The 16,435-nt window shown below is 27.2% G+C and overlaps 1 protein-coding gene across 1 annotated transcript in view; it reads left to right on the forward strand.

The window, feature by feature from the left end:
- Nucleotides 1-15,042, forward strand: part of LOC107165096 (uncharacterized) — a 50,373-nt gene extending 35,331 nt beyond the window's left edge. Inside the window, exon 6 of the mRNA XM_089217828.1 lies at nucleotides 14,071-15,042. Within this exon, the coding sequence (XP_089073954.1) occupies nucleotides 14,071-14,153 (83 nt within the window). The 3' untranslated portion in view covers nucleotides 14,154-15,042. The remainder of the gene's footprint in view (nucleotides 1-14,070) is intronic.
- The last annotated feature ends 1,393 nt before the right edge of the window (nucleotides 15,043-16,435 follow it).

Here is a 16,435-nt window from a genome sequence, read left to right on the forward strand (position 1 = left end):
ATAACACCGAGCGCTAGCGAGCAGACGTTGCATACGCCGCGCGCGTAAATTATAATAACCGGCCTACCATGCGACGTCTCGTACGTGCACAAAAGTCGTTTGCGTTTACGCGGGGTTAACGTGGTAATCCCATTTGACGATCGGTTAGGAATTTTCATAGAACGTAAATCATAATGACATTATACATTTTACACCTATACTAATAGTTGTGGTTACGGTATACGTTTTTCTTCCTCTGTATTCGTATATTATTAAACCTTTTTTCATATTATGTAATTCGCGCGACATTATTATTGTTATTATTTCACTCCCTCCGACGACCGACCGTCGGGCTCCGCGTCGTCTACTAAAAAAAAAACGATCAGTTATTTCACACATTTTAATTTTTCATTTATTTTTATCTTTTCCTACTACTTCAATGTTCTATTCGATTTTTTTCGTTAATTTACACAAACTTTCACCCTATAACGATTTTTTTTTTTGTAAGACCGTAACCAATGACTATGAATATTCTAATTTAATGTAAGTACTTTACTTTTAACAATCTCTTTATATAGATACTATAGGTAATATATTATACTTATATATTTTGATGTTTGATTTTATAATTTACCATCTCGATAAAGTTTCCTTTGCTTTACGTCGTCGAATTCCTAAAATCGATTAAAAACTTGGCCTATACTCTGTGATTACTTTTCGATAAAAATTAAAATGTTTTTGATTAAAATTATACAACTATGTTTTTAATAATGTATACCTACAAAAAGGAAACTTCAGGTTGTTTTACATCAAGTCTAAAGTTCAGTTTACATAATTAGTAAACCTGCAGATGCCGAAATGTTTTATGTATTTAATGAGTACGATTGGCAATAAAAAGTTACAAATCCAGATAAATCAACCGAATTCCTTCAATAACCGAACAACTAAAAAGTTTTCGATGTGAGTAGTAACATTATATTAAACACACGTAAATATTAAAAGACAAAGTGCTGTAATCATAAATATTAATCTAAATGGAAGTTAGTTTAATATTGTAATATTGTCTACATATATATACAGGGTGATTTTTTTATCGAAGAACACTCATACTCATACACTCATACTTTTTAAATAATGAGTGTTCTTCGATAAAAAAATCACCCTGTATATACATGTATAATATATTAATATATAGGTAGTAGGTACGTACAATATACCTACCTGCAACAGTGCGTTCGCAAAACATTGTTGGTGTTTAGTACAACATTGACGTTTCTTTGTGGTTTCATGCGTATAATTGAACAAAAAAACTTGGGTTAATATCAATTCCATTAAAACCATATAATCATATAATATATTATACATTGTGTATAGGTATATTATTGACTTCGACGTGTCGGTTACACACACAAAGTGCATGATTTGCTGGTTGGTTTCCGTATTTTACATAATATATAGTATATACCATCATATACCTGTCTGTATATGCGTACAACGGTGGCCCGTGGTTTGTTCGTGCGTTGTATATATGTATGTATAAATAAACATTATATGATAATATTGTATACACACACATAACACATATATTTATATAATAACAGTCCGCCGTCACTTAAAACTCCATAGGTATTATAGGTATAATATGTATATAATATATATATATGTATATAGGTAATATAGATTTATATAATGTAAACGTTAAGCCGTGGATTGGTCTACATAGTACTATATATAATACCTACCTACCGCTATATTATATGATATAGGTATACAATATACGACGACTCTCGTTTTCGGTGGTCACATGGCGGCCGTTTAATTTCCGGAGACTTACCGGCGCGTCTGATTTTAGACCGACGTCTATTGGGCGCGTTTAGCCAATATATATTATACACGTGTATCGTATATGTGCTCGGTGTCTACCTATATACAATATAGTATACACTACCTACTATACGATACACGTTACATGCAAACATATATACATATATAAAACATATATTAAGAACCACCACGTACCGGTGGCGGCGTGACGGCTGCCATCTAAAGACACGCCGTAATATAGCGAATTCAAATTACACATTCAAAGCGGGCATCACGAAGCGAGTCAGCTGCAGCTGTTCGGGCAGAAGGTCGAGTCTCTGCACACACACACACACACACACACACACGGATGTTTTATTAAAGTTGACCGCGACGACACGAGGAAAGGTTGTGATGGCGTATATATAGGTACCTAACTCCGTAGAGCTTTTATCTACAGCATTATATATATCTTTATAGTTGTAACATGTATATTTATGTGTGTGTGTGTATAATATACCTGCAGCAGTGTACGTAAATTCGTGTAAATACATGCGCGAGTAGTCTATGAGCATAGTCCACCGGGCGTTGTTTGGCGGTAACCGCGACCATGGTGGTAATAATAATATAGGCGTAATGTTGCGATGTGCGCGCGTCAAAGCGGTAAAAGTTTCCCGTCGGAAGGAAATAAAAATATCACGTTAGCGGGTCGTTCGGGGTGGGAGAGTACGTCGCTCCAATGATCAGTGAGGAGGGGGCTATGCGTCGCATGGTATAAGGGGTTTGCCGGAAAACGTTTTTCCCTCTTGGGAACAGCCGCCGCGGAAAACGAATTTTCGGCCAAAAACTTGTTCAACTATAACACACACATATATATAAATTATGCTATGAAATTGTATGTATGTGTTTGTGAGTGCAAAAACCACTATCGCCGTCAGACCATTGGGCGTTTGTCGCCAGGCGCTTCATGTAAAAGTTTCCGTTTTGACATACATGAAATAATTGGTATAGTGAAAATTTTTGTTCGTTGAAAGGATAATCTTGATATGTTACATAACCTTGTATTTTCAATTAATATATAGATATACATATATTACATTATGTCTTTAAATAACCAACCATAACATTATATACCTACGCTTATAATATAGAAGTTTAAATATCTAATATGTTATATTTTGTGAACATCTCATATTTCGGGTTGGCTGTTACGGAAGATGGGGGTGAGCAACTGACTGATTTTGATGTGATTGATACCTCTGAATCAATTGTATAAAAGATTATATACCCTATACATTTTCATATCATGTGTATCAGTTCACACTTTCACAGTTGGTTTTCTCGAAGCACAACATCAAAATCATAAATAATAAAATATTGTGTACGGCGACTGCAGTAGGACGCGTATAAATAATATATTATTATTTTTACCGCTTATATTCGTTAACACTGCGTATGGTTGATAATTTCTATATTATTATCGATTGCGATTAACGTCATTATTTAACTATGTTATAGTATTCATATAACCGAAACGGCTGATTCTCACATATTATATTAAACATATATAAACATATTATATTATACCGAGTTCAAGCGAGCGGATTCTCCGGGGAGTCTGTTGACTGTTACACTCGCGAACGTTACACGACGAGATAAATGATTCATGTTCCTCGTTTCCAGCCGACTTTTCGTGGAACATTTAAGTACACGTCTGCGTCTCAGGTTTTAATGACGGCGGTGACTCTGAAGTCTAAAATGATCTGGGGTTAAAGTGGTAAAGGGGTGCAAAGAAACTCAGCCCCCCTACTTTGTTAATTTTGTCCACACTTATATAGCGTCCACTCTTCTAAAGGTACACAATTGATACGCGCTCAAACCTTTAAGTCCAATCAAAATAATTTCCTCGATTAAAAATAATTATTCATTTTTGGATCATTATACTATATTTGTGTTGTACAATTATTTTACTAAATATTTTTCAGTTTGATAAAACTATCATCTGTAGTTTTGTACTACGAGTACTAGTATTTAAATACAATTATTATGCAGAGTACCTCCTTCATACATTTTATTTTACCATTTCACTATTCCACACATTTGGTTAAATAATGATTGGTGTAACTTTTTCATATATTATATAATAATACTAGTTTCATTACAGAATACAGGTACTAAAGTGTCTGTATAACTGTATATTACAGTTTATGCGTTAAGAAAAAATATAATTAATGTTTTTATTGTGTTTATTATACTTAAACAGTTTTACAACAAATATGCGTATTTTCTTACTTGAGATTAAATATTTTGTTATACAACTATTACACCATTTATATTCTAGATACATTTATGTGAGTGTTTATACTAAAAACGTGTGTTAAATATGATGAGATATATATAATAATATAAGGTAGTCGTGGTACTAACTATAATGTTTTATACTATTATACCTAGTTGAAACAACGTATTAACATGATAAAATCGTAGCAATGATTATTATTATTTGTTAAATCGCATGAGGATTAGGGAAGCTAAAAATATTAGGATGAAGATCACAGTACTCTTCGCCATTTAAATGGACCTGATAATGATGCCAACTCGCATTGTTTTTTGCTCAACTCCTCTTCGAAATCACTAGGAATATAATACACCATTAAGTTTATACACCGGACGACGACATATTATTTTACTTCAATTAAATACGTTCGTTTAGATTCCGACCAGAATAATGATTGAAAAAATATTAGTTTGGCCGAAGGTAATTTTATTAGGAAAAATCTTGTATATTGTTCAGTATTTCAATTTTTTGTTCTGTCAATATGAAGAATTATATGATCATGATATATTTAGTTTTTACCCTTTTATAGAACAGATGAAAAAAAAATCGACAGATTTTATGATGGTTGTAATATTATAATGTTGAAATTCGTATCATTTTGGGAAAATATATTTTTATTTTGCATTGTCGGAAAAGCGCGAAAAAGTATAAAACCTTCATGTCCACTAAGGGTACAATAAATCATCAATATAATATGTTAATATAATACGGTTAATTCAATGCTGGTAATTAATTTATTGTTATTTTTCCAAAAATATACTGATGTATTTAAAAAGTGCCAAGTACCTATTAATTATTTTACTAAATTTAAAATATCATACTAGTCCGAGAATATCTGAGCGTGTGAATGTTAACTAATTGTTTAACTTGTTGAGTTAGAATAGAAAAATGTAAATAATAGTAATAATCTTTTTGATAATTGGTAAATTGGATATTTACAATCTCTGCCAAAGTACGAAAAGCAAATTATATAAAAGTATTAATATAAAATCATAAATTAATAATTATACATAAGATAGATTCACAAAAATTAAAAAAAAAATAAAAGAAAACGATAGAACTCTACTGGCAGAAATAATTATTTATTTAGGTACATTTTGGGTTGAATTGGTTTTTTATATCATCGCACCAACGTCTCTTTGATCGTTGAACCGATTTATCTGACTACCTACATATTGAGAGAATTTAAATAAATAATTTTGGGTAACTTTTTGATTTTCTATAAAAATATATAAAAAGTAATGTTTATATACGTTATTTTGATTCCTATTTCATCCATAAATAATACTAATAATATTTGTACAACATTATTGATAATGAGTATACAGTTCTAAATTTGATAATTTATATCAAAGAACAATTTGTACAAAACACCTGAATATATATATATATATATATATATATATATATATATATATATATATATATATATATATATATACACATATTAAATTTATATGTATGGATTATAATAATATTAACAAAAACATAAGATTAACGGTTAACTTATATGAATCTCTAACTGAAAAAACATTTGAAAATAATATTTAACAATTTTCTTTTAAATGCATGTAAAAAATAATCTTGCCCATCTTTATTATTTTTGAACTTACATTAATAAAACTTATAAATAGGGCCCGGATTTCAATGTAGAGTGTATCTTTTTTTGGTTGATCTTAGCCAATGCTTTCCAAAGTACATAATTCGTTTCATGTTTCAAAGCTAAACATTTTATTTATATTTTTGGCATATTTTGGCGTTTTTTTATTTTAAGAGTATTTTTAGCATTATTGAGTAATTTTTATGGTTTTTAATGCATATTTGTTCAATATATTACACACATTTAGCGTAATTATTAATGTAGGTATATATTAGTATCTATGTTTAGAATGAATAATATCGCCCCAAAATATATTCGTGTCAACATCACAGCAGCATCAAGTCAATTTTCAATTTTTTTTTTTTAATAAATACCCAATAAATAATAAATATATTTCAATAATAAATTCCAAATTAAAATACCAAATTGTATATAATAAAAATGGCATTTTTAAATACATTTTTGGCTATTTTTTAGAGCATATGTGCATGGTTTGAAGTATTGAAGTACGTTTAAATCCGGGCGCTACTTATAAGGAACCTTACAATACATTTTCATGCATTTTTACTGAATAAAAAAGTTTTTATCGAGATAAATTTTAAAAAAAAATGTTCAAAATTCTAAAAATTACTCAAGACTATAATTAGCTTAAAAATAATCAAAATCGAAACCTTTTCATACATGGAAAATACTAATATCAATATTTAGTGAAAATTTTAACTTCTATGCCTAATAGTTTTTGAGGAACAATAAAAAAATGAAATCATTTTTTTTTAAATTATATTTGTGTAAAATTAACACCTTTTTTGTTTTTTCTATTACTTTTTAAAATTACTTGAAATTTTCAATTTTTCCCTTACAAAAGTGTCACTTTTCTATCAGAAAAGGTGCTTACGTCAAAATTCGGAGCATTTTTACTAACTCAAATATTGATAACAGACAGAAAAGATACACCGATACACGTTATTGTAAATACACGTACCTACAATATTCATTGCTATACCCAAGATCTAAAAAACATTACATTAGAAAAGTACCTCCTTTCCCCTCCGATTGTGCCACTCAGTAGCTCACTCGTACATAGACACACAGCATATAGGTACAATAATGATTACTATTTAGAAATTGGTGATTAAATTTTTTTAAGCTAAGCTATACATAATTATACATTTGTAACTGAAACCTAGCAGAGTTCAAAAAATGACTTAACTTTAATGTCACCGGCTTTATTTTATTTTTTAATACGAAACATATATATTAAATATCTAAACATTTTAAATGGATAATGAAAAGGATAATAATAAGGATAATAAATCCTCTTTCCATGCATCACTTTTATTCATCGTGTGTACAGGATTCAAGTTACTTTTATTTTTAATACTGTTGTGGGTTTACAAATACTACATATCCCTCTAATACTTTTACCTACATTTTCTGCTACATTGGCTGGCTCTGAGTTCGTTAAATTTGTTTGATGTTTTAATAGTTTGTTTTCAAGTTATTTTTAATGTCTTAACTATTAACTAATTAATATCCGTCACCATCTCTGAATAACCGAGTACAAAAATAAATAATTTTGTAATTTGTGCATTGCCGCAACTAAGAGTTTTGTGGGCTAGGAGATTGTCCATAAAATAAAGAAAATAAATTTCTATAGCGGCTATTTATAAATATATAAAATATTATATAGCTTCCTACATTTATATTAATCGATATGGGTGTATTAAATATTTAAACTAGATACATTTGTATACTATACGTTGAATCAATAAAAGAGATAAATATAAAATTTTTGTGTTACGATTAGTATTTGTTTGTGACTTTAAAAACAAATTATTATTCTTATTAACATAATTTTTTCGATAAATATATTATGTATTACTGTATAACCTGTTCTTAAACGTATTGAACAATACCTAAATAGACATGAAAGAAAAAGATTTTCTCAGGTTGGAAAATTCTCCCATTCTCCAATAGAAGGATCAATTTTTGTTGCTTCTGATTTATATCCTCTGTAGTATCCTTACTTTAAATATATATCTACACATGCTAAAGTTGTTTCTTTATTTTACGATAATGTAAGTGCATCTTATCAAATTATTTTTCTAAATATCGTTTAACATAATATAATAAATATGTAAGCATCAAATAAAGTATATCAAACAAATAACAACTTTTAAAACTTAAAAACCTAACCTAAACGTTTTAACATATTCCACTTATGTCTAATTTGATCAAAATTATATACTTATATAACATTATAAGAGAAAAGAGTATAAACTTACAGTATTATATAATAAATATAAATATGTGATTATTTTGAAACATTTTTACCAAAATATTATAGGATAAATTACGAAGAAATAAGTTAACTATTCAATTTATTACAGATGGTTAGTAATGTTAAAACTTTAAACCGTCAAAATTTTCCAAAACTAAATTACTAAACAAGTTCTTCTTAAACGTTATTTCTTAAATTCTTCTTAAGTGTTTATATGCATTGTAACATACATTACAATGATAGATCTATCTTTTATGACATTCTGTTAGATGTATTTTGAAAATTAATAATCATTTTAAGTTTTTTATCAATAATATTTAGTATAAAAAGGTTGAGCCAATTGAGGTATATGTTAAACTATATGCTAAGATTTTACTTTTGAATTAGCTATTATTTTTAAATTATTGAATTACTTATATGGATATTTAGAAATTTCCTCTACGAAATTTTGAAACCTAAAATCACTACAGCAGTTGTTTAACGACAACCCTGAAGAATTATTTTTTGGTTGTGTAAAGAATATCAATAGTGACGAGAACAACACATATGGTTTACTTATGCGTAGTGCGTAGAATAAATGACCGCTTACATTTGTACATATATACAAGGTGTCCCGTGATAATTTACCCATTTACCCACGATATATTCTGAGATAATAAATATATCATAAATCTTTTTTTGTTATTAGACTCACATAGACAAGAGCTACATGTATTTTACTTTTTAATTTTATTAAAATATGTTTTGGTAAAAAGGTTAAAAAAAATTATTTTTTAATTTTAAAAAAAAAGTAAAGATACCTACTCGTTTTATAGAAATTATTTTCTGAACATTTTGTCTTTTCAATATTTTATTTTCATCAATCTCACGATTTTTAATAATTTGATTAGTTTATAGAAAAACGGCAAAAAAACTAGTTTTTATCCGAGCGACGATCATTTTATCCCCTCGACGGCTAATGAGGATATCCTCGCGGAACACCCTGTATGTATAATGTATATATATATATATATATATATAATATATATGTATTATAAATATATATTTGGAAAAATACAACAATTAAATTAACTTAAATGTTGTAAAGAGTGCAGAATGTTTACGAATATATGGTGAGGAGTAGATTCGAAACTTGATTTAAAGTAACCTATTAAAAATAATTTCAATATACAATAATAATGTTATTAATATTCATTACTAGCAATATATGTATTATACCTACTTGGTAGTTTGGTATTGCAAGCTTAATAAGTTTTTTTTTAAGGTTACACAATATGTAAAGAGGTATCACAAAGAAATAAATCGAAAAACAATCACATTTAGTTTAGAAATTATGTTATTACTAGGTGAAATAAAATTTAGTACTCATCATAACGAAAAAATAAAAGATTTTTTCAGTGATATCGTCGGCTATTGAACGTCATTCTCGTTATCACGCTGGGCACCATGGCTCCCAAACAATCAATTTTTAATCATTATTACAATAATAAGGCCTAAATAATAATAATTAATAAACACTGAAACAGGCCGGGGTCAGCAAGTAATTTCTATCCGAATCCGGAAGATTAAAATGATAAATAAATGAGGTCCAAAGGAATGTCAAATCTTTATATTTGTATATAATATATAAAGTTATTATGAAACCAAAAAAAAATTATAAAATATGATGACAATCTAATTTTCTGCCTTCCACGGGCCGGATTCAAACCACGGTCTGCCAGTTGCCAACGTAATAATCTTCAACCCGTGAATTTTTGTTAAATCAAATATTACAGCTCTCCTCCCCCCCGCGGAGTCCAAACTTGTGATGGCGCTACGAATGCTACGATAGTGCTGCGGCATTGGTGTTAGACACACGCCGTTAAATATAGTTTTGAACGTTTCTTTTTATTTTATACATATTTAATAGTATGGTCACGAAAGTTTTTTATATTACATAATGTATATACCTAATATATATGTTGCGCCTATATATATATATATATTTTAATATTAATGGCCTTGTTCGAAGTTGGAAACTTTTTTTGAGTGTACAATTGGGTTAGCGCAAAGTATCACGTCAAAGGAATCGACCACGTGAGAAAGGTACACATCAAAGGCTTTCATTACTCTTCACTTTACCCAATTATTATATACACATATATATATACTATACACATAGGTATATTTTATATACAAAATATACACTACATACTATGTATATGAGATTTTTGAATTCAAATTGTTTACTGTGGTGAAGACGTTATTGATTTCTTGTCCATTGTTCTTATGTTGAGTACAGAAATTACGCACCCTCAGGAATGTGTAAAGTAGTTTCGGTATATTTAGTTTTAAGTAGTTTTTTACTTAATACGTCTACTTTTTTTTTCTATTACATTTACTGCTATAACGATCAGCTGATTCGAAATTTGTGTGTACGAAATGTTTTTAACATTAACGTATTTTATTGAAACTTCTAGAAAAAAAAAAGATAATTTGGTTAAGTGTACCTTTTGTTTTGTTTGTATACTTATATATTTACTACGTAAGATAAACAAGAACATTAAATCGAAAATGTATTACATTTTATGCAACTAAAATGGATTCAATTTCGTTAATAACTGACAATTCAGCTAAAATTGTTATATTATTATGATTCTTGTATCCTTTAAAAAAAAATACCCAGCATAGTTCGAAAACATTATAGTCTAGAGTAATATTGTAGATTAAAATTAACTCGTTAATATTACAGTTGAAAATATCTTTAGTGATATATATTTAATTGATTAATATAGTTTTTTGCTGTAATAAATTTAAAATAAATAATTTAATTTTCTCTATTTTGTAAGATACTATTCAAAAATATCAATATGCAATTAAAATTTTCAATGATGTGCATATTATTAATATTAATAATAATTTTTATTTAGAATTATTTTTTATAAGACACGTGTAAGACGGCTGAGGACGGTGTGAGGATAGACATCACTGAGTAGGTTAAGTAGTGGACAAGTTGCTACCACGTGTCTGATGCGATGATTGTTTTGCGTTTTAGTTGTGTTTTAAAATATTCAATAAATTATTTTCTATTGTGTTCAAACAGATGCGTAGTTGTTTTATTTTTTTAACATTATTGTTTAATTTTGTATGTGCGTATTGAATAATAATATAATACCACAAATTCATAGAATTCAATTTAGTTTATTTGAGAAAAAAAAATGCTGTAATAATATAATTATTAATTATTGTATGGTTATTTTTGATCAGAAATATTTAAGTTATTAACTTTGCAGGCTATTACCTATATACTACGAATATTTTATTAATCAAATATGGCGACGTTGTGAGTTATTTTTAATGAAATCAATATTTTGAAGAATTCTAAGATGTAATTCGATCATTATTAATATATTAAGAAGTGCTTACAAGTTACAAGTAACAAACTCCACCGCTAACTTAATCACGAGAGCAGTTTTTATCCCATCATATATGTATTTGAATTTTAATTATCACAATTTAGATTTGGCCACAACTTAAATACATATTTTTTCGTGTATTCTAGTTTTTTTTTAAATTAATATTTGTATTTTTTATCATATTAGGTATGCTCACCATTTCATTCCAAAAATGTATAATATCTGGATAGGTACTTAACTCTGACGCAAATGCGTAAAATGTTTGTTCTACAGGAATATTTTAGATAGGTGTATATCATAATATATTATTTTATTTAAAATGAAACCAAGGTGTCGTACTGCCGTAGTATACTACATGTCGAGTGCGTAACTCACCACGGAGTAGGTTACTGTAATGGATGTAATACCCACCTTTAAATTCAATGATAAATCATTGTATGAGAAAAACGATTCTGAGCGGAGACGGTCTGTCGGCTGTCAGCTTAATGTTTATATACTTATGTATAAGAATATTTAAATATTTTATATTACATTTACATTAATATTAGTATATTGAACTAATTTTTGTTGAAACAGATCAAATTCTATAGTGACATTTAATATAATATTATTTCATATAATATGGGTATTACTAGAATATGTCTAGATGTTATATTAGTATAAGCTCATAAGTCAATACGTCACCTGCAGTAAAACGGTGTGAATATATTAGTGAGATAAATAACAAAGTTATAATAAATATTTTGAAGATATAAATGTGTATTAAATAATAAATAAGAGTATAGGTACGTATAGTGTGCAAAATAATTTAAGATTATATGAATAATATTATTTTAATTGTTATAAAATAACTAAAATCTTTATTTATATAGACATCCGATTCCGTTAAAATTTAAACTTGCAATGTTTAAAGAAAATGCAAATTTATTTTGCTGATTTTTAGTTTAATATGCATGAAAGCAACTAAAGATGAAATTTTTTTTAATTTCTAATCCTTAGCTATTAAAATGTAATAATACATATATTATTATTAAGTATTAACTACAAAATAATTCGAACATTTTTGTGAATTTTAGGAATGTCGTTTAAATTTGAACTTAAAACTTTATAAATAAAAATGTTGCTAATTTATTTTCGATATTTTTAAATCGCTATAAGTTAAATGTATGAGGAAGCTTGTTTCATATTTCTAACCTTTGCAAGCATAACGTGTTTTTTTAACATATAACATCTATAGAAAAAAAATTAAGGAAAATTTTAAAATTTCAAATATCTAGGAATGTAACTTAATAGAAATAAAAAATGAAATTTAAAAACTCTCTTCAGTTAGATATTTAACAGCCTAAAACTGTTGAATTTCAAAGTTGAAGATTGAAACATTTCCAAAATCTGATAACAGACACAATTAAATCACAATTGATTAAATAAAAACACATGCCATAATTGTAAAATAAATTCGTTCGTCGAATTACTCAGTGTTAATATTATGTACGTCTTATAAAACATAACTCTTGTATATAGATATAATAATATGTTCTTGATTCAATAATAAAATAACTAAAACACCTCATCATGTAAACCTACAGCTTTTCAAATTTAGATTTTGTTCACCGTTTAAAATATAATATTATATGAAATATATCACCGAAAAATATATTACAACCGTATTGTCGATTGACTTTCAATAAAAAATTATATGTCATAGGCATATCGATGATCTATTAATTCACTCGGTAAGCGATAAATTAATATTTAATGAACATCTTTTGTTTTACCATTTTGTGGTCATTTTCAAATGTTTTTGCAATACAAGCTCTTTAAGTAGTAAAAGTAATTCTGTTGGTTGATTAATGCGTGTAAACGACAAAAAAGTTTATTCTGTTGCTGACCCACTTGGTTCTTTACAGAGAGTTTTCATTAGATCTCTGAAAAAAAAACACGTCGTCGTATGTCCGTGTCTTTACGCTCTGCCTTTTTAATTTACATTGGAAATTAAATTTGTTTTGAACAAAACTTTTTTTTTCTCCAAATAATGAGTTGACTGAAATGTACACTCATTACTTTCATGATAAAAGTGAAAGGATGAACAATGAATACATCTAGTGTCCCCACCTTCATTCGCCACTAATTACACCATTATACTACTAGGAGTGTTAAAAGCAGTCAACCTTTCCAAAAGATGTTAGTTAAGTTTTGTTGTATTTTAACGAAAGAATGGCTTACTCAGTATTTTGTTAATTATAAAATGAAGCAATCTCATGTAAAAATATAAATAGCATATGACATATCTGTGTCGTCATCGATAGCACAGATTCATTTTTGATATAGAATTTTTATGAAACAAATAATTATTATTTTTAAATCATCAACATTTTAGGAAGATTATTAGGTTTTTTTATTGATTAAACATCAAGGTATTCATATACTATAATTATACTACTATACGGTTTATATGACAATTTATAACGTAATTTCGAGTTTATTCGCGGGTACAAATAAATAAATAATTGCCTAAGTGTAATATATATTTATATGATGGTAAACATTTTTATACCAGTATACCACCAGTACTACCTACTTATTACATTAAAATATAAATTAATAATTATACACACTTTTATTGTTCATAATATATTTAAAATAATTAATTTTTCTTTTGTATTTTTTTTTTCAGAAAATGCTGCATGGTCAAGAAAATTGTCTCGGACGCTAAAATTTACAACTATCGTATGGTTATTTATTGTCACTTCAAAATGAAGAAATTCATAATCATATCATTATTGTTTAGTATTCATTGATTCTCATGAGAGTTGCAACGTTTAATTAAAGCCTCATCTAAATAATTATTACCCGTAAATTATGCATTACTTATAAATATATAAGACAAATGTAACGAAGTGTTAAATTATGTATGCGTAATGTCAACAATTTTTAATTATTTACAGGTTATACGTACAAAAAATTTTAATTTGTATACTTATTACTTAGATAATAAAATTTTTCTCGAAGAATTATAAGTTATCAAAATAAATTCAATGAAACCAATAAATTTTAAGTTAACGCAGGATCAATATATTGCAAATGAAACTTTATTGATATTTTTTTTATGTTCATATACAATAAGGCGGTTATAAATTATTAACTTATAACAATACAATGGAATTTTACGTTTAAATGCAGATTTTAAAATTGATTTCACGAACATTTTGAATTAATTTAATTTTAAAATAACTTTTAATGATATCTTTATCAATTTTGTCGTAGATATCTTTTTGTCAATATGTTATTTAAACAGTATTGATTTTTTTTTTATTAAATTACGTTTGTGTTTAAAAGATTCATTACTATTCTCTAAATTGTATTACATTTTTTTTTTATAATTTACTAAAAGAAAATCGTTTAAGTTAAATATTTAATACTTAATTATTAAAGTTAATCAGCAATATTTGAAAAAAACATTCAAAATGAAAATAATAATTCTATAAATTAATTATAAAGTAAAAAATAAAATAAAATACAATTAATCTATACTCATATGAACTACCTATAATAATACCACTTATGTAGATAAAATGTAGTAAAAAATACATATAATTATAAGCACCTTACATATTTATATTATAAAGGTGTAAATTAAGAATCACGACTGTTTTAGTTATTTATTTACATTTGCATTAATAATGCGATGATTTATGGCTTCACCTTTTCCTATATGTGGTAATGTGTATTTGGTTTTGATATATACTCACCTGAAGAGCACGAGTGCACATGCATATTTTATGTGCATGATATCAAACCAGGTTTTAATGATCAAGATTTATGAACTGCTGTTATGTGTTAAAAATGTGTAAACTACTAAATCAAAACTTAATGAAACAGTGTCGAGTTCAGCAACGTTTACTACGTTTATACGATTATATAGCATATTTTTAAATATTATGTAGATTTTAATGTACCACGTGTAACTATTATACATTTTAAGGTGTCGATCTAGTTTGTATAATCTACAGTTTATAATAATGTAACATCACAATTATACCAATAATTGGCCTTACAATAAAGTATGACATTTTTGTGAGTAGCGCCTGTCGTCCTCAAGAGCAAAAAACTTTCTTCAAGAGGGTTTCTATATAATATTTAGAAAATTTTTTAAATTTTTGAATACTTATAATAATATAACATAAATAATCATAAAAAATAGATACTAATTCGTCAATTTTTTCACTCGGAATCATTTTTTTGTGCACGACGACATTACATTGATCTACGTATTAAATACACGTATATACCTAAGTATTTTCGAAATCTACTATACAGCAGATTTATCAATAAGAGAATAATTTTGATATAGTTTTTCTAAAGTAATGATTAATTATAAATTATAATTGGTATTTAAAGTTCTGTTCGAATGAATATTGTACAGGACAGTATAAAAATATACTTACTAAAATATTCTGTTCCCGGTTCCCCTCACGCCTTTATATTTTTGCAAACGTAAAAGATTAAAATTGATTAGCCATCGTCCAATGTAGATTTATACGTATAATTATAACATCGACACTTACAGAAAAAAAGTCTTTCTGAATGTTAAAGCGTCTGTGTATTTCCATTGGATGATCAAAAATCAATAGAACCACTAGAACCTATCGATTTTATGTAAAATTGAGTAGTTCGTACGTTTAAAAATATATTAAAACTGAATTTTAATAGTTTTTACGAAAAGAATCAAAAACTTAAAATTGTGAATAATAATTATTTCTGAAATAAGCACGGACAACATGTCAATATTTTATATATACCTATATAAAATATAATAAATGAATAGGTAGGTTATAAAAAGGCGAATCGCCCTGCAATATACATACTTCTATAGTTAAGCATCTAAGTGATTGCATTTAGTCGGTCTGACAACTGATTTGATAGACTCCAAAAGTCCAAAACGATGACAATGTTTTCTAAATTGGATTCCGTGAAAAATGTTGCGCCATTAGTTTACAAATATTCACACCTGAGTGGAGTTGATCGGACAACGATTTGGT

This window comes from Diuraphis noxia, unplaced genomic scaffold, assembly GCF_037042655.1.
Source record: "Diuraphis noxia isolate RWA-SAM2 unplaced genomic scaffold, SU_Dnox_SAM2 contig0001, whole genome shotgun sequence".
In the NCBI taxonomy this organism is placed as follows: Eukaryota; Metazoa; Arthropoda; class Insecta; order Hemiptera; family Aphididae; genus Diuraphis; species Diuraphis noxia.